At 44.8% G+C, this 24,930-nt stretch overlaps 1 protein-coding gene across 1 annotated transcript; it reads left to right on the top strand.

The window, feature by feature from the left end:
- Nucleotides 1-81: 81 nt before the first annotated feature.
- On the top strand, nt 82-19,027 carry ARV1 (ARV1 homolog, fatty acid homeostasis modulator). The gene is made up of 6 exons (XM_045537290.1): nt 82-376; nt 8,459-8,578; nt 10,316-10,469; nt 14,929-15,153; nt 15,926-16,072; nt 18,551-19,027. The coding sequence occupies exons 1-5, from the start codon at nt 224-226 to the stop codon at nt 16,066-16,068; spliced, it is 795 nt and encodes a 264-aa protein (XP_045393246.1). The 5' UTR covers nt 82-223; the 3' UTR covers nt 16,069-16,072; nt 18,551-19,027.
- Nucleotides 19,028-24,930: the final 5,903 nt, after the last annotated feature.

Below are 24,930 nucleotides of genomic sequence, written 5' to 3'. Positions count from 1 at the left end.
GGTGGGCCGTGGCAAGGGGGCGGAGCGGGGGAAGCATTGCCTCTTGGGAGTTGTAGTCCCGGCTCGGTCGGCTTCGGGCCCCGTTTCCGGGGCTGGGACTACGAATCCCGATAAGCCTCGCGTGACGCGGGTCTTCCGGTCTGGCGTCTGACGTCTTCCCCGCCACTGGGTCGGAAGTTCTGGGTCTCGGTTGAGTGAAACGGGCAACGGCGGGCGGAGCGGGATGCGGCCCGGGAAGGGGAAGGCAGATGACGGGGTGTCAGCGACTCCTACCGCTGTCTCGGCCTCCTGCCAGTACAGGTGCATCGAATGCAACCAGGAGGCCAAAGAGTTGTACCGAGACTATAAGCACGGTGTGCTGAAGATAACTGTCTGCGTGAGTTGTCAGGTGTGGGGTGTCCTTGGAAAGAAAATGGCGCGGCGGGATCTGGGGACCGTGAGGGGCAGGGTCCTCTAATACAGTTTTAGTTTGGTGGTTGACATTCTTGCCCGGGGTCTTTTTATGAATGCCGGTGCTGATGGCGAACTCAATACCCTACAGCGCTTTCCTCATACTGGGGCATACTTGGCTGGTGAGACCTGACCAGGTGAAGCGACCGTCAGGTAGGAATGGGATGTAGGCATTGTGCCGAGAAATTGAAGATCGGGTTAGGCTGACATTTGGGTTCATGCCAAAGCTACTTCATTCTAGCGAGTCTCCCTTTCATTGGCAGAAGTGATTGATACTATCCTTACCCTCCACAACCCATGCTGAATTCTCCTGGAATGCTTTATTTCAGCATTCCATCTATTGTAGTTATTGAATGGCTACTGTGTACAAAGCGCTATGCTAGACGTTGGTGATACAAAAACCAATAGTGAGGAAGTAAAAATTCTGCTTCCAAGGTGTTCATAATCTATTGATAGGAGATAATCTTATGTTTAAAGAGTCTACAAAATTGGAAGTTCTTTGAGGGCATTAGCAAAGAACCTCTCACATAATAGGCAGTCAGTATGTTTTTGTCTCATTTCTGATCTTGTTATTTTCCGATCTTTAGTAAAATGTCTGTAGTAACACACAGAGGAGTAGACAAACTGTGTGTACCTATATAATCTCTTGTCAACCATTTAACAGTCTGGTGCATACATCCTCAATTTCCTGTTTCTCACTCAAATGCTTTCCCTTGGCAAAATATCAACCCTTGTTAAATCCAGCATATTGCCTGGTCTGTCCCTACATCTGTGCAGCTGTATGCTGCTGGGGGGAAACACCTTAAATTCATGACCATTAACCTAAGGTAGGCCCTTCATGCCATCTGGCAGTCCTGATACATTTCCCTAGTCCACTCACATTCCCACTTTTCTGGACAATCACCAAATATCCTTTCTCTTCGAGTTTCCCATAGATCCTCCTGTCTTTCACTAAGAAAACAGAAAAGAACTTCCACAAGCTTTGCAACCACGTAAATCCAATATTAACATTTGTTATTTATGTACTATGCTCTGTCATCCCTCCTGTTATTACAGGTGGGTTGTTGGTCTACCTCCACGTGTACACTGGGTCCCATTTTTTCCATTTACTTATGGCCATGCCTGTAGCAACACTAGCCTGCTCTGCTGGATCATTCCCACCAGCAGGCGTACTAGTGTTTCCTCCATCAAAAAAACAAAACCACCAACAGCAACAAAACACTCACATTACTGCTACTTCCCCCTTTAGCTTCTGCTCTTTTGTTCCTCCCCTAGACAACAAAACTCTTCTAAGAGATATTTGTGTTTGTTATCTTTATCTCCTCTCCTAATCTCTCTTGAACCTACTGCAAACAGACTTTCTTCCCACTCATCATTTCAGTAGAAAAAGTTCTTGTTAAGATCACTGTGGACTTCCACTTTGCTAAATCCAGTAGTCGATTTTCAGTTGGTTAACTGAGAATCAGTAGCATTTGGCCTTATTACTTCCTCCTCCTTGAAACACTGTGCACTTGCCAGGCACAATACTCTTCTTACTGTCTTCTTACGGGGCTGGCTGTTTTCTCTAAATCTCCTTTCTGGTTTTGCCTGACTTCCTTACCTGTTAACCACAGAGTACTCTACACCTCAGTCACTGGGCCTCTTCCTGTCTGCATGCGCTCCCTTAGAAAGCTCATTCTATCATATGGCTTTAAGTACCATATAAATTTTAGTAATTCCTGAACTTATATCTCCAGCCCAAACCTGTTCACTGAACTCCAGACTCAAATATCCAACTACCTACTTGACTTCTCCACTTGGATTTCAATAAACACCTCAAACTTTTCCATCACAATTAATGGCAACTCTACTATTTTAGTTCCTAAGACCAAAAAACTTAGAGTTATTTTTGATTCCTCTCTCTCATATCCCATATTCAGTTGCCCAGCAAATCCTATTAACTCTATCTTCAAACTATTATTCAGAATCTGCTACTTCTCACTACTCCTACTACTACAACCCTGCTCTAAGCCACCATCGTGTCTCACCTGGACTATTGTCACAACTCTTACCTGGTCTCCCTATGTCACCCTCCCACCTCTTCAGTCTCTTCTCCTTACAGCAGCCAGGGACTGACTGATCCTTTAAAGATATAAGTTAGATCATGTCATTCCTTTGGTCAGAACCTTCCAGTGATTTTCCGTCTCACTCAGAGTTAAGGCCAGCGTCCTTGCACTGGCTTAGAAGGCCCTCTGTAATCTCCTGCTACTTTCTTCCTCCCATATCCACTGCAGTCCCACTGGCTGCCTGATGTTTCTCAAACAAACCAGACGGGTTCTTTCCTCAGGGCCTTTGCACGCTGCCTGGAGCACTCTTCTCTGAGGTATCGGCATGGCTAATTTCCTTACCTCCTTCAATTACTTTTTCAAACATCTGGGGGCAGCCTATTCTGACTACCCTATTAAAAATTATGATACCCCTCCCAGCTGTATCTTTCTCCATAGCACCTATCATCTTGTAATATTCTATATAATTGATGTATTATTTCCTATTTCCTCCTACTGGAATGTAAGCTACAGAAAGACAGACATTTTGTCTATTTTATTCATTAATGTAGCTAGATCACCCAGAACAGTGCTTGACACATAGTAGGTACTCAATAAATATTTGTTGAATGCCTGGACCATTTTCAAGTTTTTAGATTAGCATATTTTTGGCCATCGGGGAGGAAGGAGAGAACAGTATCTTATGTGTGATCTAACATTAATGGTTTTTGGACTGGTCCTGTTAAATGACCATCTGGAAGAGGATAACCACATAACTGTGAATATGGTCTTTTGTCCAAAGAGAAGCTAGTATTTGTATATGCATTTTAGTAATCTTTAATAATATAAAACAGTCTTTTTATATTATATTAGCATTAAGCTAATAAAATCCCTTTCCTAATCATCAGATGCTTAAGCCTTTGTACTTTTATTTATGGAAAGACAAAATAATTATTGGATAGCTGTTCGGGTCAATAGCCACCTCCCACCTCCCCCTTTTCCCCTGCCACCATATTCTCTTTCCCAGGAGACAGATTTTAGAGTTATATTTGGAATATTGATTGGTGGCACAGTACATTATGGATTCATTACTGTACACAGTCATTCCATAATGAGATAGAACATGTAATGGCCTCGTTTTTATCATGCTAATGCATAGTAAACTTTAAGCCATAATAGCATTTCTCAGGAAAAATCATTTAGTTGATGCCAGACTCTGAAATATTAAACCATGAAGTGATGAATTTTTTAAAGGCTTTCCAACTTTTGAGATATAAAAAGTAAAAGTTTTTAGACATCAGGCTATTTGTCGTGAAATAGTGTTCTAAGTGGTTACAGTGGGTAAATGATACATTCTTTGGTCTCTTCCCTGCCATTTTTGGAGTCAGCAAGACCCTCAGCCTGATTTCCCACTTGTATTTTGCATCCTAATCTCCTTTCCCTTTGCTCTGCTTGTTTTTCTGCTGCCATTCCTCCCAGCTCACCTGTGTTTGTCTAGTTTTCCTCCATCTAATATAACATGTCCTTCCGCTTCAGCTCTTCAAAATTTATTACAATTATTCTTAAAGATGTGATACTTTTAATATCCTATAGTTCCTGGCTTATTTTAAGTCTCAGGTGTCCGATAAGTTCATTATTATGGTAACAAAACAAAACAAGGCTCCGTGAAGATTCTCGTGTCAGTTCCGTTCAGCACTAAAGCATGTGGCTCCCACCCTTGGGATGCTGGATGCGGAGCAGAGGGCTCTAATTTTAAGATATATGTTTGCTTATTGTGGAGCTAAAATTAAACAGATTTGAGAATAAGTGAAAGGAATGGTCCTAGAGATGATGGGAAGAAAGAAGCAGCAAGAATATTCCAGGCCGGGTGTGGTGGCTCACGCCTGTAATCCTAGCACTCTTAGAGGCCAAGGCAGGAGGATTACTTGAGCTTGGGAGTTCGAGACCAGCCTGAGCAAGAGCAAAACACCGTCTCTACTAAAAATAGAAAGAAATTAGCTGGACAACTAAAAATATATAGAAAAAATTAGCCGGGCATGGTGGCACATGCCTGTAGTCCCAGCTACTTGGGAGGCTGAGGCAGGAGGATCAATTGAGTCCAGGAGTTTGAGGTTGCTGTGAGCTAGGCTGATGCTCCGGCACTCTAGCCCAGGCAACAGAGTGAGACTCTGTCTCAAAAAAAAAAAGGTCCAGAAAAAAATTGGCCAATTTATATTCTAAAAGAGATGTGATTCGTTAGGGAGTTGGAGACTAGCACATGAAGTCAGTCATCGCCATCTTAAGATGGAGGTGGTAAAAAATTTGAATTCCAGAGTGTGCATGGATGGTCCCTGTGCTGGAGGGATTTCTTAGAGGAAAACTTTATCTTTTCCAGATACTTATCTATTAAGTAGTAAATTATATGGAATGGAACAATTTTGCCAAAATAAGAAAATGTATTTACTGAATTTTGAAAACATAACTTCCAATAAGATGTTTTACTACTTTATTTGTTGGGTTTGTGTGTGTGTGCAGTTTTCCTCCTTCCATTCAAGGTGAAGGCATGAGGAAAAGTAAGCTGAGCGCAGCACGTAAGGGCAAAGCAAGTCATAGAGGGAGAACAAGGCAAAGTTAGGTCTAAACTGACCTGGAGAGAACCAGCAGACTCTAGTGAACTCTCAGTGTTTATAAAATGCTCAGAGTCCTAGGAAGGGAAGCTGGAGAAAGCACATAGCACGTCACATGATACCAGAAGCTGCCCCTCCTGTTTGGTTTCACATCACCCTGTGCTCATCCCATTGTAGCACCTGGGATGCTACAGTGTCGTGACTGGTCATCAGACCATGTCATAGGGACTGTTTGTCTTCCTCTTCTAAACTGTAATGTCCTTGAGCTTAGCGACTTTTGGTTAAAGGTGAATATGTAGTACCTTAGAAGTGCCTGGCCCATGAAATGACCAAGAAAAGAGAGCTACTGTTATAAATGTAATAGTCTCATCAAAAATATTTGTCAAGCAAATGAACGCAAAAGCAGTAACAGCTGCTGTGTCTCTTGGTGCTGGTTTGTGCCTACCTCCTAAAAATTGTCCAAATCCTCAGTCTTAGACTTGTGATGCTATCTGATTGTGGGTTTTAGAGAACTTTTAAAGGACAGAGGACCCCTGACCTCTTAGTGGTTTCATTTTAAAATAAAGTAGGATCTCTTGTCTTCCAATCTTCTTCCAATCTATAAACTAGGAAATGTGCTCCACACGGGTAGCACAGGAAGAAAAATATAAAACAGCTCCTTGTCGTGAATATGGAATTTCTGATTCTGGGGCTTCTGTTTAGTTGCTGGCTTACCCTCTGCTCAGGTAAGGAACTGCAAAAATAATAATTCCTCACACCTCAGTTTGATTAAGTAGATTTAAACTTGAGGTAACAACACATCTTCCTTCCTGGGTTCACTTGATAACTGGAAAAACATACCTATTTCTTGTAATGACATGAATGAAGCGGAGAAACTCTTTAAGTTGGAAACAAATACCATTTTTTATTACATTTCAAGTACAGCATTAATATTCTTCAGTGTACTTCATTTTTCTTCCAGCATTTTGATGTAAGTAAAAGACCATCCTTGCATATTTTTATACTCATCACTTCTTGTATTTCAATTTTATCCTCTCAAAGTTTCAAAATGTTTTTGTGTTTGAATTATAGCCATCCCAGTGGTCCCCCTTCTCTGAGGGGGATATTAATATGTTCCAAGATGCCCAGTGGGTGCCCAAAACCACACACAGCATTCAACCTGATTGCTGTCAATCAGAACATGTTTCTGTTCATGCCTTCCACCCACAAATGTAATGCCTTTACCGTCTTAGCTAAGCACTTACCACCTTAACTAAGCACTTACCATACACTGTGACCCCAACTTTTGTAGCTTGAGGTGTGACAGCAAAATTAGCATGAATTTCTTTTTTCTTCTTCACAATTTCACGAATAGGAGATTCATTCTTATTGTAGATCTTAGCAACCTCAGCATAAAATTTTTTTTCTTATTAAGGCAAGAACTTTGACCTTTTCACCTAAACAATGCACTTACCTTTTCATTTAAAGATGCTTTGTAGCTTCTCTTTGGGATATCCAGACTGCCAGCATCACTACTCTTGCACTTTGGGGTCATTATTATGTCCAGTAAGGGGGACTTGAACACAAGCACTGTGGTACCATGGAATTCAGTCTGATGACTGAGATGGCTGCCGAGTGACTGACAGGTGGGATCATCTACAGCTGAGATACGCCGGACAAAGGGATGATTCATGCCCCAGGCAGCAGAGCAGAATGGTGTGCAATTTAAAACTCGTGAATAGTTTATTTCTGGAATTTTCCATTTAATATTTCAGACCACCGTTGACCATGCAGAACTGCAGAAAATGAAACTGCAGATAAGGAGGGATCCCTGTAGTTTTATGAAGTGAATTGTAGTATTGATGCAACTTTGCAACTCATACTGCTTCAAATGTCGCATTTCCGATGAGCTTGTTTTGGGTTTTTTTGGTTGGTTTGTTTTTGAGAGAGTCTCGCTCTGTTGCCCAGGCTAGAGTGCAGTGGCATGATCACAGCTCACTGCAACCTCAAACTCCTGGGCTCAAACAATCCTCCTGCCTCAGCCTCCCGAGTAGCAGGAACTACAGACATGTGCCACCACACCCCCAGCTAATTTTTCTATTTGTCATAGAGATGGGATCTCACTCTTGCTCAGGCTGGTCTTGAACTCCTGGCCTCAAGTGATCCTCTCACCTCAGCCTCCCAAAGTACTAGGATACAGACATGAGCCACCACACTGGGGCTGTGAGCTTGTTTTTATATACCTGCATTTTATATGTTCTACTGGTATTGGGATCTGATACTATTGTAATCACATGTGGCTAGAGAACCTGAACTCTAAATTGGTAACCCTTTAGGGGGCAAAAATTCACTTGACAGGCGCTGCTGAGAGCCAAGGGAGGCTGGATTTTGGAACCGAGAGCCAGGCTGCACCGCCCAGTTCCTTACACATAGCCCAGCACTCTCCACTGTCCCTTGTGTAGCAGAGAAAGACAATTCTCTTTCCCTGTTCTTGATGTTAATGAAGAAAAAAACCAGGCTTCCCCTGGCATCAGCCACCTCAGCATCCCCAGCACTGTACCCTTGTATTTACTCACTTGCAGATCTCAGTAGCTCTGGGGCAGGGTGGTTTCACTGAACACTTTCCTCCAAGTCATGTCTCAGGAACCTCAAGGTTGGGAGCCATCTACCCAACAGGCATCAATTTGTCAATGAAAGTACATTATAAATGTATTTATTTTTTACCAATTCTTACAAGTCAAAAGTAGAATTGAAAATATTAACAGAAGCCCAGCCAGGCATGGTGGCTCACACCAGTAATCCTAACACTGTGGGAGGCCGAGGTGAGAGGATCGCTTGAGCTCAGGAGTTCAAGACCACCCTGAGCAAGAATGAGACCCAGTCTCTACTAAAAACAGAAAAAAAAAAAAATTAGTGGGCATGATGACACATGCCTGTAGTCCCAGCTACTCAGGAGGCTGAGGCAGGAGAATCAGTTGAGCCCAGGAGTTTGAGGTTGCAGTGAGTTACCACTATGCCTCTGCACTCTACCCAGGGCAATAGAGTGAGACTCTGTCTCCAAAAAAAACAGAAAAAAAAATAGAAACCCTGCAGATTGAAGGTAGAGTCTTCTGGGAGACTTTCCTGCCTCAACTCAGTCTTTAAGTCAGATATCTTTTTGGCTTCTTGCATATGGGTTTAAAATATTAATATTTCTAGCCTAGAAGATCATATTTAGTCATTTTTGAAGTCACTTCTTATACAGATGAACATTTTATATCTGAATGGAAGTTTATTTAAATAAATGCTGATATAGCCTTGTTGCTATACACGTCCAAATAGACTCTGCTGTTTTGAAATCTTTTAGGATGTCAGAATGCATGACTTTGCTTGTTCTAATATTATCTTGTATTATTTCAGAAATCCTGCCAGAAACCTGTAGACAAATACATCGAGTATGACCCTGTTATCATCTTGATTAATGCTATTTTATGCAAAGCCCAGGCCTACAGACATATTCTTTTTAATACTACAATAAATGTAAGTTGTGGTAATTTTTTTACTTTTTAATTTTACTCGATGCTGTTGCATTTTAAAAGAATAATATGAATTTTGAACAGAATTAAAGAATATTATAAAAAGGAAAAAGAAAACTAGCTTAAGAGCGGTTCTTTTATCTCAGCAGGTCTGGAAGTTTCTAGAAATAACAGGTGTTGATTTAAAAAGATACACAATACTTAATGTTTAAGAATGTGGTCACTGGCAGGAAACTGACAAACCATAATCTGGATTGCCTTTTATTAGGTTGAAGCAGCCATCACTGATTTTAAACAGAATAAAATAAAGCATATCCAGATAGAGAATTGTTCCTGAAAGAAGTAAGCAGACATTAAAATAAAAATGTTAAAAAAGACAATTTATTGCATTTTATACTCTGCTATTAAAGGAATGTATAAGGTAAATAACAACATTGAGTTTAATCAGAAAAGTCCTGATTTATAAAGTTGGATTTTTTAAAATATACTTTTAGTGTGTTGAGTTGTGAGCTCTTTAATAGTTTGGTTAGAGATGACAGGTAAAATACAGATCACCCCCAGTTAATCTGAGTTTCAGATACGCAACAAATACATTTTCAGTGCAAATATATCCCAAATGTTCCATGGAACATACTTAGAAAAAAACATTTATGCATTGTGTATCTGAAATTCAAATTTAACCTGGTATCGTGTGTTTTTGTTTGCTAAATCTGGCAACCCTAAGTTTGGGCTAACTTGGACAGTTACGATGCAGTTTATTTATCCCTGCCCCACCCCGCAAGTTAAATAACCAGGGTAGTATTTAAATTACCAGAGCACTGATTCTCAAACATTGCTACACATTGGAATCAGTGGGGGGGTGGGGACAGCCTTAAACCTGCCAAGCTGAGGCCTCCCTAGAACAAATTTAATCAGAATCTTTGGGGATCCGTATTTTTCAGATCTCCCCAGGTGACTGCAGGGTGCAGCCCGGGGGACTAGTGTGCCAGCTGGAGCAGCCTCAGAAGCCTAAGGCCGATACCTGCCCCCGGACCACATTGGCTTTGCACGCGTGTTTTCTGTTCCCCACTTTGTATTGATGGGCAAAGCTCAATCTGAGGGAGAAATATATAGGCAAAAGCCAATTCTTGTTGCCTAATATTTCTGTTAGCCAAAATTCCAGTCTTAGGAACTTCCCGCTTATAATTGCTCTTTTAATATATTGAGTTCTACTCATCCAGTCCAGAGGCATTTTTTTAAATTTATGTTTAAACTAATAGTTTCTTATGCAGTATCATGGAACTTTCAGATTAAATCTATTCTCTTATTGCTGTTTCCATCCATACATGAGTCACATAAATTCTCTGCTTGATTCTGAGTGTAGGACAGATGTTGAAAATATATAATGAAAGGTGAACTATGTAAAACAGTTATTTTTAACTAAGGGTGCACAGTGCACATTAGAATTCCCCTAGGAGCTATTTCAAAATATGGATGTCCAGGTTTTACTACCAAAGATTCTGAATGAGGACTGGAGCCTGCACATTTATATTTTGAAAATTCTCCCCATTTGATTCTGACGGACATTGCTGATTAAGAACCACTGCAATTAGGTACTTAATTGGACAGTTCTGAATTCGAAAAGCGATTAGATGGGACGTTCTTCAAAACCATGAACACTTAGCTACCTCTGTGCCTGGTGATATTAAGTGCAACTAAGTGTTTCTTTACCTAATTGAATGGCAATGTCTTTGACTGTCAGATCCATGGAAAACTCTGCATGTTTTGTTTGCTTTGTGAAGCATACCTGAGGTGGTGGCAGCTTCAAGATTCCAACCAGAACACTGCCCCTGATGACTTGATCAGATACGCCAAAGAGTGGGATTTCTATAGAATGTTTGCCATTGCTTCTTTAGGTAAGGAGACACCACACTTTCCATTCTTAACCAGTATTTAACTGTTCTGATTAAAATAAAGACATGTAGCCTTAATCATTGGTAGGAGAAGCTCCTTATCACTTGAAACTTGAGACTGGATTTTCAGCTTTGCCACTAACCTGAGTTAGTCTGTCAAAATTACCTGCTTTTTATTTGTCACCACACATGTGGTATGGAAATAGTTCTGCTTATCAAATTAGAGAATTTCATAAAGTATTCGAAGCATAATATTGTTGATAACATTCTTAATGTTTAAGTTCTGATTATATAGTTTAAGGATTACGTAAGTCCCATCTTTATTAAAACAGATTGATAATGGCCAGACATTACCCAATGTACTAATTGCATTATACTAGTGCAATACATTTAATAGGAAAAACTTGTCAATTATGTGATTGCATACAGGGAAATTGGCTGCTCCCCAAAATTGCTTTGGTTCACAAAGTGTATTTTTTCAGAATTTGGATTTGTGACTGAAGTTATCATTTTTCTAAGGTCAGAATTATGTTAAATTAATTTCTGTGACTCTTATTACTTACTCATTTCCATGCTTCTCTGCTTCTAAATTCTTTAATTATAATGAAACTTTATTTTAGTCATACTAAGCCTCCAGTCTGCTTCATTGTCTTATTTCTAGACTGTGTGTTCTCTTTTGCCCTCTGTCTTCTCTGTCTGCCCCCTCTCTTGTTGATCGCATCTGTCTGCTGGGAACTCCCAACAGAGTCCTGCCCATCTCCAGTCTAGGCCTTTCTCCCCACCCCTAGACTCTCCATCTGCCTTTGCAACATCTCCAGGTGCATATCTGTAGTCCCCATGTCCATAACCAAGCTCCTCGACTCTCTGCTCCATCCACAGCCTTCCCCGTGTCAGGGGCAGAGAACTCCATTCTTTTAGTTGCTTAGACCAAAAAGCCCTGGAGTCATCCCCGATGCCTCTTTCTTTGATACCCAGTGGTCATATCATCAGGAAATGCCATTGGCTCCACCTTCAGGATAGTCCTTCTACCGTACTACTACTACGGTCCACTCCCCCTGTGGCCACCACCCTGACACAGGCCACCGTCATCGCTCACGGGGATTACTACATGAGCCTCCTTGTTTTCTAGCCCAGTTCTCCAACAATAGATTCGCAACACAGAATAGTGCTTTTCAAACAAGTCAGATCACGTCGCTTCATCTCCCATATCCACTCTGGCCCAGCCTCGCTGGTTAACTTGCTTCAAACACAGTGGATGAGCTTCCACCTTCAGCTCTTTGGACTGGCTCTTCCCTCTGCCTGGACTGCGTGTCCCCCCAGTGCCCACATGTCTGACGCCCTCCCAGCCCTCAAGTCTTTATTGAAATGTCACCTTCTCAATGAAGCGTACCTTGACCAACGCTATCAGCCCCCCTCTGATACTCCTGATCTCCCATTTCTGCTCTACCGTTTTTCTTGTGGTACTTATCACCTGACACATCACAGAAGTTATCTGTTATCTCTTCTCTGTGGTCTGCCTTCCCCCACTGACGTATAAACTGAATGAGGGCAGGGCTCTTTGTTTCCATCACTGGTGCAGTTCAAGCCCTTAGATGCCTGGCCTATAGTAGGTGTTCAATAAACATGTTCTAAGATAAACTACTACATGGCCATATTTTTAATCTAATATAAGAAAAAAAGCTTATTTCCAAATAAGATAGGAATTCCTATAGCAACTATTCTAATGGATATTTTGACACTTAATCAGAGAATTCTTTCTACTGTTACTTAGCATTTTTATGTATCTTAATCTAATCCCTAGTTAGATTATAAAGCCCTAAAGGAGTTGATTAAGAATATCTTATATAGGCCAGGCGCGGTGGCTCATGCCTATAATCCTAGCTCTCTGGGAGGCCGAGGCAGGAGGATCACTTGAGGTCAGGAGTTTGAGACCAGCCTGAGCAAGAACGAGATCCCGTCTCTACTAAAAAAATAGAAAGAAATGATTTGGACAGCTAAAAAAAATACATATAGAAAAAATCAGCCGGGCATGGTGGCGCATGCCTATAGTCCCAGCTACTCGGGAGGCTGAGGCAGGAGGATCGCTTGAGCCCAGGAGTTTGAGGTTGCTGTGAGCTAGGCTGGTGCCATAGCACTCTAGCCCGGGCAACAGAGCGAGACTCTGTCTCAAAAAAAAAAAAAAAAAGAATATCTCATATAGAGCATTTTATAATGTAAAAACTACTGTTATGGGTATTATCTAATTTACTTTTCACAACTGTCCTCTGAGGTAGGTAGGTTAGGGTTCTCCCCTGTCTATTGCTGTAGAAACATAGATGTAGCCACAATAAATGACTTCCCCAAAGCCCCACCGCGAGTCAGTGTCGGAGCTGAGACTGGGAGAGTCTCCTAGGTCCCCATTCAGTGTCTTCTGCCCTGCAGCGTCCTGCAGGTCGGCAGCGGCTCCCACTGACCCCACCTGACCAGCGAGAGCCTGAGGGCTGTGCAGTTCCGTGAATCCCGTAAATCCTACAGGACAGAGGCGTGGAGGTTATCTGCTCCAACCCGTCTGGTGCAGGAAACCTTCCCTAGATTCCGGAGGTGGTCTGGCTTTGTTTGAGTGTCTCCCGTGACAGAAGGCAACCCATCAGTGTTAGATGATTCTTGTCGTTCCCTAGTCATTCACTATTCATTTATTCAGAGAGTTCTTTATTACGTGTTTGAGCCAAAATCCAAGCTTTCCGGTCTGCCTGTTTGAGCAGATCCTTGTGTTAACAAGCCCTTCAGTTATTTTGAAGGGAGATAACTTGTCTCCGCTGAGGAATCTATCAAATTTCGTGCAAGTTTAACCATCCTAAATTATTGTATTGATTCTAATCACCTACATATGGAGGCTCTGTAGTTTGGCTGCACAGCAGAGGAGTTAGGGGAGTCGACCCTCCACGCTGCTGAAAATCCACGTACAATTTTGACCCCCTGGAAACTTACCTACTAATAGCCTGCTATTGACTGGAAGCCTTACCAATAACATAAACACTCCATTAATACATATTTTGTATGTTATATGTATTATCTACTGTATTCTTACAAGAAAGTAATCTAGAGAAAAGAAAATGTTATTAAGAAAATCACAGGGAAGAGAAAATATATTGACTGTTTATTAAGTGGAAGTGGATCATCATAAAGTTCTTTTCCTTATCGTCTTCACGTTAAGTGGGCTGAGGAGGAGGAGGAAGAGGAGGGGTGGGCCTTAAGTGGACCCATGCACATCAAACCCGTGTTGTTCCAGGGTCAACTGTATTCAGTCATAGAACATTTAGAGAGGAATTTAGTTTCTTCTGTTATAGTATGATACATGTGTTCCGGAAAAACCTGATTCTGCAGAAATCTAACCTACAAATAACACAGCTTATGGGAACAAAATGGAGTTAGGGACAGACCACTCAGAACATATGCAGCTAGGGAGTGAGAGGACTGCCAATCCTAATAAAAATTATAGCACAGTTCAAAGAGATGTTAAATTACTACTTCATAGGAACTGAACAGATTATGCTGTATTCTGACCATAAGACACAGTGGAACTATTGCTCTAACCTAGACTCTGTCCTTCTGTGAGTACTGTCTGCAAGTATAAAGGATTGTACTCAGGCCAGGCATGGTGCCTCACGCCTGTAATCCCAACGGTTTGGGAGACCGCGAGGCAGGAGGATCGCTTGAGGCCAGGAGTTCAAGACCAGCCTGAGCAACACAGTGAGAGCTCATCCTGCAAAAAGTAGAAAAATTAGCCAGGTGTGGTGGCATGTGTGTGTGGTCCCAGCTACTCGGGAGGCTGAGACAGGAGGATCCCTTGAACCCAGGAGTTTGAGGTTGCAGTGAGCAATGATGATCCCACTGCATTCTGGCCCAGGCAACAGAGTGAGATCCTATCTTCAAAATAAAAAAAGAGAGAGAGAGAATTGTAGTCAAAATGAATGAGGGAAATCTTTTAATTTAGGCAACAGAATATTGAAAATTGTATAGATGGTAGGCACTCAAATAGTGAAGCATGCACAAAGAAAAATGTCTTTCTGTGTTATCCCATTTTTAGGATAGGTCCCATCATTCAGACTTAATGGCTTCCATCCTCTTTGTTTCATTCTCTCCTTGGAGATCTCTTACACGGATATTTAAACAGAATCTTACTTCCTAAGAACTTCAGAAAGTGTATGACTATCATTCTAATGGAGTTACTTTTTCTTCAATGGATGATGAATACTTCATGAAAGAACTGTTGAAATATGTTTCTGAAATACCAGCAGGATGTGACACGAAAACTAGGAGTTTATTAAAAAAAAAAAGAAGAAGAAGAAAAAGAAATTTTGATCTTGATAAAGCATTTCTAATGAAGTCAGCTGATAAGGTGCATTTTGGAATTTGGTTTATTCTGAAGGGAATATGTTTTGGATGGGGACATTCATGTTTTTATTTTCCATTTCCTCTGTAGAACAAACTGCCTTTTTTATTGGCATTTTTACTTTCCTGTGGGCAGAGCAGCCCGTGACGGCAAAAAAAAAGCCCAACTTCGTTTTGCTGCTGAAAGCGTTGCTACTGTCCAGCTACGGAAAGCTCTTGCTCATTCCAGCTGTCATTTGGGAACACGACTACACACCGCTGTGCCTCAAACTCATTAAAGTATTTGTCCTCACATCAAATTTTCAGGCCATCAGAGGTATGTTTTTATTCTGCCCTCTCAGCCCTCAGCCGCCATAAAGCTTAAAGCCTTGTTTCTGGAGCGCTTTGTTTATACAGCTTGGTGAACACTGGAATTCTGCATAGCATGACGACACCTGACACAGCTATGGTGCCTTACACTCAGGGTACCCAGTATTTGCTCTACCACGTAGCACGTAACAGGTTTGCAAATGCTTTCATACGCACTGTTTCTCTCCTGGGAGGTTAGTAGGGCAGCCGTTAGACTTACATTTTATGAATGAGTTTGTGTGGCTCTGAGGGTTAAGTGGCTTTTCGAAAGTGACAAGCCAGGAAGGAATGCTGGATCCGCCTCCCAACGCAGGACAGTTCCTGCTACACCCCGGAAGAGATGAGTACCCCGCTGTGTCTTCATTTCCCATGTATTGCGAGAAGCGCCATCTTAAATGAACCTCTGACCTAATGCTTTTTATCAGGATGCTTGATGCTTGATGCTCCCTGGTGGGAGTATCATTGTTTCCTATTATTTTCTTTATAAGCTTAGAAATGTTTTTACTTTTTCCTTTAATATTCATGGGAATCTGTCTCTTGATTTGAGGAGGAGGAGCTCGGCATTGGTTCTCTCGAATGATCTGTGGATGGGAAAGTGGGAGAAGGTAGCAGGATTGATTAGTGAGAATACAGATTTTCTAAGAAGCGCTTTACAAAACAGTTCACACCACCACGTAGTTTATAGCCAATATCATTTAATTAAATTCTTCAGAGCTTATTTGCAGCCTTCTCTTTTCCAGTGACCCTGAACACCAACCGAAAGCTCTCCTTGTTTGCCATCCTGAGTGGCTTCGTGCTGGAGAGCCTGGTGGTCTACTTCTTCCGGAGGATGGAGTGGGACGTTGGGAGCGACTGTGCCATCTACAGGTCTGAGGACTTCTGAGGAGGTACCGACAGATCGCTAGTGTTCACGCGTTCACGCACATAGCCTTCTCACGTCAGGCAGATGTCACTGTGAAATAGTAGGTGCCCTTAGGTAACCCGCCCCATAGCACCTGATTTCCCTCTGGGTCGCCCACGTCCTGAGGATTTTAGTGCATGGCTCCCAGGGTCCTTCGGTTCCTTTTGTCCTCTTCAGGGACATCAACATCCATGTTTTTGTTGCTTCTAGGGCCCCAACCTCACAACTTCTCTAACACCTCTAATCCCACCCAGTCCTGCTAAGATCTCAGACTCTAAAACTGTCTCCCACCCGCCCCCGCCTGTCTCCCTCCCTCACCCATCCCTGGTTTCTGCTGCCCTTCTTGCCTTTAGTTCCTCGACCCCTGACCTGCCTCGACTTCCGACCCGCCTGCCTGAGCTTTGACCACACCTGGGACCTGTAGGCAGCCGCCGAGCTGTGCCGTCTCAGTCCCTAGAAATCCACCGGCCTCCTGCCTTCCAGCTCACGCGCTTCGCTAAGGCCGCGTCTGTCTCTCTCTAGGGCCACAGTGTTCCTCAGCAGCCACCTCTGCCGGCGCACAGAATCCCGGCTGCTCCTGTGCCGTCACAGTGACCCCATCACACGGCCTTAGCGTGGTCGTTCCACCTGGTTCCCGCATCCTCGCCCCCATGTCTGTGCTCACCATGCTGAGAGTTGAGTGTCGCAGGTCCCTTGAGCTGCCTTCCCCTTCACTGCAGGCCTTCGTTGGTTGTCGTTTTCTCCTCCTTCCCTCCTTCCTGTCTTGCTCTGCGCTCAGCTTCCTCTCGGGAGCTGTTTCCGGCTGTGGGTCTCCCCCTCGCTCCAGTCACACCCGGCCTCGTGGCTGGCAGGCTGGGGTCTGGGGCAGCCTGCGGAGGCTGCAGGGGGGCGGCACAGAGGCAGAGGAAGGCAGGCTGCGTCTGAGGCCCGTGTCAGGGAAAGTCGAGGCCATGCTTGTGGCCACTCCTCCCTCCATCTGCGATGTCCTCCCTGCAGGTGGCGGCTCTCAACGCCCCTGCCTGTGCTAATGCTCCACCCTGCACTCCTGTCGCCGCAGTCTTCATGCCAGTTAATCCTCTTCCTTCCCAGGTCTGCAGAGATGTCGCTGCTTCGTTCATCCTCTCTCCTCCACGGTGGCTCTTTCCCCTCCCCTGGGCACACGAGGAGCTCTTCCTTCTAGAACAGGTGGTCCGAGCCTGCTTTCCCTGTTTCTTCACTGCCTCTTGTCTTTGTAAAATACGCTTTCTTCCAGTGTCCTGAATCCAGACTCCTCACCTTCACAGGGAAGCCCCTGCCAGCTCCTCTTCTCAGCCCTCCTCCCCCCTGCGCTCCGCTCCGGGAGCTGCTGGCTCATGGCCGCTCCTGGGAAGGCCACCGCTTCCTTCCCGGCCTCGGGTCTTCACTGATGCCCTTGCTGGTGCCAGGATTCTCTCGCCAGCCCTCTTCCTCGCCCCCTCACCGTGCACAGCCCTCGCAGACCCCTCTCCAGCCTCCCTCTCTGCCGCGTTGCCGTCACCAGGGCGGTCCTGCAGGGCCTGAAGCAGGTCTGACGTGGCACTCGGCGTCACCGCCCTGTCCCCACTGTAGCAGAGTCCTGTCCTGACAGCTTTGCTCAGGCGACGCTCCTCGTCTCTCCTCACTCGGGCCACAACCGCGCCCCCTCCTCTCCTGCCTAAAGGTCACCACAGCCTTGTGACCGGCCTCAGCAGGGCCGTGGAAATCTCCAGAACGGACACTCCTGGGGCCCTCCAGAGTCCTCAGTAATGTCTTACCGTCGACGTAGGAGTTTCTCGTCTCTTCCTAGGGAACGTCCTTAGTTTCCCCCAAGCGTCAGTGTGGCCCTTCGTAACGTGGTCCTAATTATTCTCCCCAGGCCTGTTTGCCCACACCCTACACCCACCACAGATCCTCCCTCCTCCCTCCTCCCTCCTCCTCCTCCCACCTCCCTCTTCCCTCCAGCCTTGTTCTCTGGCTGGTCCTAGAGCACCCTGTTCTCCCCCGGCCAGATCCGGGCGTCTTTGCCTCCGCGGAGTGGAGTCCATGGGGCTCTCTCCTCTGGTGACCTCCTAGTGCTCATTTAACACCTACAGACGTGGACCTAACACGTGACCAAGAGCTTCCAAAGCTGTCCCAGTGTCAGACTTTTGTCCCCTACTTTCATAAGTGCTTCTGCGTGTCAGACCATCAATTATAATTTATAGTTAGGAGAATAAGGTCCCATATCCTCAGTCATTTGAAAACCATTGTCCTGTTTTATGTCATCGCATGGTTTCTACTTGCCTGTGTCGCCTATTACAGTTTCATGTGTCTGTGCCTCACTCCCCCAGCCTGGCCAAAGCTTGGTGCCAGGAGAGACGTGGCCTCGGGTCCTCCGTATCCCCCGTAGCCGGGGCTGCCCAGCGAGTGTGTGTGGATCCGACTGTGAGCAGAACGTGCCGTCTAAACACTTCTTTACTGTCTACAGTTGCAGTCTTTACTGTCTGCGGCACGGCCAGCTGCATCTGAAAAAGAGAAGACGTGAGATATAAACCAGGCTCCTCATTTCTGATGAATAAAGTGAAGCAGGGATTTGGAAATCCTTCCTGGAAAAAAAGCAGTGATGGGGCCAGTGGACACCCAGCCGCACACACCTACCCGCACACACCCGAGAAACGGCTCGACCGTTTACACACAGGTGCACACACACACAGACACGAGGACTGTGGTTACAGGCACTGGTACATGCACCAGGTGACAATTTATGTTATAGACAGCCCAGGTAAGCACTTCTAATCCACATGCAATAAGGATCTCGGTTTCATTCCTTGGACATGTTTAATATCTTTGTCATTTAAATGTTGTTAATGGCTTAAAATAATAGTATTTTGTGTACTTACAACAATAGGAGCACTTTTCTCTTAATAAAGTCTTTCAGAATAAACTCAGTTTTTGTAAATTTTCATTTCAGTAGAAAGTTACTTTTTAAAACTGGCTGATCCAAAACTAAACAAGGTACCGACAACCACTGAATTGTACACTTTACAGGGGTGAATTGTATCTCAATAAAACTATATTTTCGGGGGGGAATTATATCTCAATAAAGCTGTCATTTAAGAAATAGATAAGATAGCTCCTCTCTCGTTTCCACTCTCTTTAGTTTGTTCTTTCATTCATTCTTTACTCACCAGTCCGGATACTTACTGGGGACCTACTCTGTGTGTGTCAGACCCTGTGGGTACAGTTGTAAATGAGACACAGCCCTCTGGGAGTTGACCGGGTACTGACATTTGGAAGCACAAGCGAGAGAACGACAGTGCAGTGTGGTAAGTGCTATACAGGGTGGTGGGGACACCTACCGCCGCCTTAGAAGTGGGGGCAGGGGCTCTTCCGAGAGGAAGGGGAAAGGAAAGGAGTTTTCTATCATCCCTGGTGGGAAGAATAAGAATGTTCTAGAGGGCAGAGTGTGTGAGGTGGGTGTGCAGGGGCTGGAAGTACACGCATGCCTGGCTGGAGGCTGGGCAGTGGGGGTTTTAAAATGACACTAGGAAGTCACCTAAAGGTCAGTTACAAGGGCTTCGTGAGTTGTAATGTATCCCCAGGGACAGTGAAACCAATACAGATAGTTAAAGGAAGAATCCAAAGTGGAAAAAAAAAATCCATTGGGTTAACATGTCAGAACAACCACGGGACGGAGAGGGCTGCTGACCACCAGATGGAGCCTTCAGCGGTGAGGATTGGAGACAGGGTCACAGGCGCACAGCCGAAAGGAAAGATCAGTTAAAAACAAGAGTTGGGGAACAAGACAAAAAATCTAGCACATTGATCGTAGCTTTGCAAATCTTTGATCTGTTAACTCAGGTAAGTCAAGATAAACACATCACTCGTTTATAAATCCATACTCAATTTTTTATCTCCAGTCTTTCTTGATCACCATGAAGGTATTTGTTAATCTTAAAAAAAAAAAAAATACAACCAGTATTAGAATGTCTTTTCTTGGTGACTATCCATGGGCAGTACTTAGCCAAGGGCATGGAAAGTGTGGTAGGGGACTGGCCTAGACCCCCAAGGTCAGAGGAGACCCACCTGACCCATCTCTAATCTTAGGCTCCATTCAGCGCATTGTTTATTACATCACTCCTTGGAGTGAGAAAAGAAAGGTTAAAATCCCAGAAAGAAGGCAAAGACTCTGCTTCAAATGGCCAAGTAGGTAGACTGCAGAAGGCAACTAGCTCTCTAACACCCAAGCCTGGGGAGTTCATCTCTATGCCATTAGCTAGTGGTCCTAAATTTTTTTCAACATTTTTAATGAAAAATTTCAAAGACACAGGAAAATTTAATGAAAAATTTCAAAGATATAGCTTAAAAGTGTTTTCATATAGTGAAAAAACATGTACCACCTGGATTCTATTTTTGAGACAGGGTCTCCGTGGCCCAGGCTAGAGTGCAGTGGCATAATAGCTCGCTGCAACCCCAAACTCCTGGGCCCAAGTGATCCTCCTGCCTCAGCCTCCCAAAGTGCTAAGATTACAGGCATGAGCCGCCGCATCTGGCTAAAACTTGTTTTAAATATTTCTGAGACTAAGCATATTCCCCGTAGAGTTATGTTGGGAAGTTACAAGGTGGTGGTGATGTTTGGTGCCTTAGAATGATGTCTGTGTTTTCCAAACCACCCCTCCCCTCAAAGAATTGAGATGAAGATTACAATCAAAAGTGTATTTATGTGAAAATGCACTTGAAGGTATAAACATTAGAACATTTACAGGAGCTCTATCTTACTGAAAAGCTCATGCACTCCAGCCACCCTGGAAAACCTGTCTCAGAATCACAGTTGCAGATCAGCTATGTTGACACCGCGGTTACTCTTCAGCAGAGCCTACTGCTGGCTCTTGAGTTTTCAACACAGCCAAGAACTAGAGGAGAAAAAGTACACATTTTCTGAGAGCACAATACAGACTAATAAGGCACATGGAAAATAGACAAGTGGCCTACGGTTAAAAGATTTTCTACCAGTGTTTGAACCAAATTGGGAACAAAATATCATGGTTGTATGTATGAGCCACAAAAAGGTATTTTTAGATATTTACAAGATGAAAAGTCAAAGACATTTTAAAAAGTCACAGTCTCAGAATGGTTAGGGGATTTGCCTACGGTCACACAGAGTCGGGTCTGTCTCTCGCCACTCCTAGTCCACTGCGGGTCCAGGGTCCATCTCGGCCTCCGGCTGTAGTCTGTTAGCTGCCTGGGGGTCTGTCTTCCTTTATTGAGAGGAGGGTAATTTACTGTTCTTCAAATACAGGGAACAGAGAACAAGGGGTTTTAAATAAATAGGGAACTCAAATGACCAGATCCAGATTTAAATAATAGCCCTTTGTCTCCAAGGGAAGAAGCCGTGGAAGGAGACCAGCATTTCCCTGTATTCTTTCCTTAGCGGGACACCCGTGAGCCTTCAGCGTTGTAACGTTGACATCTAGCACATCCAGCCACAACCTTTCATTATAAAATTGGGAACATACTCTTTTCTTAACGGGTGAGTTTCATTTTCTTATATACACTTTTCTCTATTTTTTTTATTTTAGAATATAACAGGGGTACAAATGTTCAGGTTACATATATGGCCTTTGCCCTGCCCGAGTCAGAGCTACAAGCGTGTCCATCCCCCAGACGGTGCACACACACCCATTAGGTGTGTGCATACCCATCCCCTCCTCCCCACATGCCTGACACCCAGTGAATGTCACCACCTATGTGCACGTGCGTGTGATCAGTTAGTACCAATGTGATGGTGGGTCCACGTGGTGCTTGTTTTTCCATTCGTGTGGTGCGTCTCTTAGTAGAATGGGCTCCAGCTCTGTCCAGGATGATATAAGAGGTGCTAGTTCAAACTCCATAGGAACATACTCTGAAGGGAAAAGTTTTTCACCCAAGACTAAATCTAAAATATTCTCTGACTCCTGAAGAGCCAACAGAGAAAGCACATTAGAAAAGCAAGAATTTCAGCACCCTAAACAGGATTCTATTTGTTCCTATTTAACAATATTTGTATTAATATATACTAGTTACTTTGTGCCAGGCACTATGTCAAGGGCTTTATGATTGTTAACTTGAATCCCCGTAGCGGCCCTAGAAGACTCCCGTCGACTGGAGCTGACTGTACGGGCCCGTCGGGAAGTTTCCTGAGGACGCAGAAGGTTGGGACGGTGCCGGGCAGCACACAGGGTGACGATGTGGCGGATGAAGAGCTGGGGGTCCCCGCGGCTGCTGTGACAAGTGACCACACGCTGGGTGGCTTAAAACAACACATTCAATCCCACAAATTCTGGAGGCGAGAAGTCCAAAATCAGTTTCACTGGGCCACAATCAAGGTAGCAGCAGGGCCACGCTCCCCGCAGCAGCTCTGGGGATAATCCGTTCCCTGCCTCCTCCAGCTCTTGGTGGCCGCTGCCATTCCGTGGCTCTTGGCCACCTCGCTCCAGTCTCTCTTCCATCTTCACGTTGCATCCTCCTCTGTCTGTCAAATCTCCCCCTGCCTCTCATAAGGACACTCGTGATGGCATTTGGGACCCACCTGGATAATCAGAATAATCTCTCCCTCCCAAGATCCTTACTCACTTTTCCAAACAAGGTCATATTTACAAGTTCCAGAGATTCTATCTTTGGACCAGTTACCTCCAGGGGTCATTTTTCAGCCTGCCACAGAGCAATCTGGCCAACAGAGCAGCCCTGCCTCCCCACCCCGTCCCAGGATTGAGCCGGACTCTCCAGGGGAGAGAACCCTGTATCCGTAACATCCCCCAAATCTCAGGAAGGTAGACTTCAGGGCAACACAAGTCCTCACAACGCTGTGAGCCACCCATTTTCAGAGCCATGGGAGCAGAAACTCCACGGCCAGATGCGTGATGAAGGAGATTCCCACGCTGGTCGAGAGGTGGATTTGATACGACGCTGACGATTCCCTTGCAACATTTAAAGAAAGCCATTCTAATGCCTCCCTGTGTTTTCCAGAAGTCACCTGGTACACATTTGGCAGGGAAGCAGCAAGCAAACACCTGCTCTAGAGCTGAGCATTTATCATCTATCTCTGGGCCTCAATTTGCATTCAAGGTCAGAACCGCCTCGTTAGTGGTCTGCAAACAAACAGGCCTGCTTGTCCTTCGCACAGCAGGTGCTGCTTGTGCTGGTTTTACACCTGGCTTCACCGTATCTGCCCTGCCCTTGTATTTCCTTTGTCCTGATTTCTAAGCCCACGTTTTTAAAAATTGCATTTTATTGTGTTGTGTGAATTTTCATACAGCATCCTTGAGTAATTTTGGAACAAAGGTGGTATATAAATATCAGTCCATTTAAAATAAATAAAATATATGATCAGACATGGCTCTGGTCTAGACTACGTCCCCTGCCCTATGGGGCGTGCTTGGGCTCTTTCTCCAGCAGCAGGAGACAAGCACAACTGCCAGGTCCTACGTTGGGCTCCTTTCAGCTGGAGCTCCCAGCACGGTGGAACTGATTCCGTAAGGGTGGCTGAGCCTGTACAGGTTATTGATCATCGAGACAGTCACTCGGGGTGTGTCTGCTAGAAGCTTGCCAAGAGAAGGCACTTGGTGTGTGACTGAAGGGGGATGGAGTTGAACCTGCCTTCCCTCTTGTTTTTGCCAGAAAAGGAAAACAGGACAAGAACTTTGGTCCTCTATGGGTCATTCCCATAGAGGACCAGCGCCCAGTGGAGAGAGTTTCTGGCCATGACACGCTTGTCGCTACAGTAACCGCATAAGTGCCCACTCGCATGCTCCAGACACCTCCACCTAGATTCCTGAGCATATGCACAAGGAGACCACCAGACAAGTGGGCAGGATCACTGGCTTGTCCTTCCACCTCAAATCCCCATGGCTCTCCTGCCCTCGGGCTGAACTCAGGAATTTCAAAGGAGCTTTCTGGCCTCTTTAACACAAATGATGTTCTAGTATCATCTTAAATGGTCTCCTCTTTCACCCTTTCTCCCTGGGCTCCACTCTGGCATCTTTCATCCTAAGGGCAGGAGAAGGGCAGAGAATGAAAAGTAAGGTGCTCTTCTTCCTTTTTTTTTTTTTGTGTTTGTTTTTGAGACAGGGTCTCACTCTGTTGCCTGAGCTAGAGTGCAGTGGTGCCATCATAGCTGACTTGCAACCTCAAACTCCTGGGCTTCGGCGATCCTCCTGCCTCAGCCTCCTGAGTAGCTGGTACTACAGCTGCACACCACCACACCAGGCTAATGTTTCTATTTTTTGTGGAGATGAGGTCAACTCGCTCTTGCTCAGGCTGGTCTTGAACTCCTGGCCTCAAGCAGTCCTCCCATCTCGGCCTCCCAAAGTGCTAGGATTACAGGCATGAGCCTCCACGGCCGGCCTCTTTTTCCTGAAGTCCTAGAACAGAGCTGATCTGAGTTGTCCAGTCCTAACTCCCCTTCTCTTAGGCTGTGCCCTGTGAAGAGAATTGGGAAGTGCTGTCTGGCCATATGGCGACTGTTACTTTAACCACGTCTATTTCTAACGTGAGCGCTCCTCCCACCGAAACCCACCTTCCCACTGTAACGACTGGCGTTCCTGGGGCTCCACTCGTCCCTGACTTTCACTAGAGCTTCTGTGTCTTGGAGACAGATGGGAAACAGGAAGACGGGGCCATGGGGCTTCCACTGGAGATGAGGACGTACAATTCTGCAGGGAGCACTCACGGCTGTCCTCTCCTCTCCTCAGGCATCTGCCTCGTGGGCTGTAACGTCTTCCTTACCATGGCTTCATGCTTTGATTTTGCTCATATTGCTTTGCTGGTTTTGCTCAACATCCTATAGACGCCAAGCTCGTTTGTGTAAGCTCTCCAGGGGATTAGTCAGAG

The sequence above is a fragment of the Lemur catta genome, chromosome 25 (assembly GCF_020740605.2).
Source record: "Lemur catta isolate mLemCat1 chromosome 25, mLemCat1.pri, whole genome shotgun sequence".
Lineage (NCBI taxonomy): Eukaryota > Metazoa > Chordata > Mammalia > Primates > Lemuridae > Lemur > Lemur catta.
This window is presented reverse-complemented; position numbering and strand designations above follow the sequence as displayed.

What these genes read in the sequence shown, in the direction of transcription:
- ARV1 (XM_045537290.1), top strand. Translation starts at nt 224, where the DNA reads ATGCGGCCCGGGAAGGGGAAGGCAGATGACGGGGTGTCAGCGACTCCT. An exon ending in TGCTGAAGATAACTGTCTGC is followed by an intron (nt 377 to 8,458) that starts GTGAGTTGTCAG and finishes GTATTATTTCAG; the next exon opens with AAATCCTGCCAGAAACCTGT. An exon ending in GTTTGCCATTGCTTCTTTAG is followed by an intron (nt 10,470 to 14,928) that starts GTAAGGAGACAC and finishes TTTCCTCTGTAG; the next exon opens with AACAAACTGCCTTTTTTATT.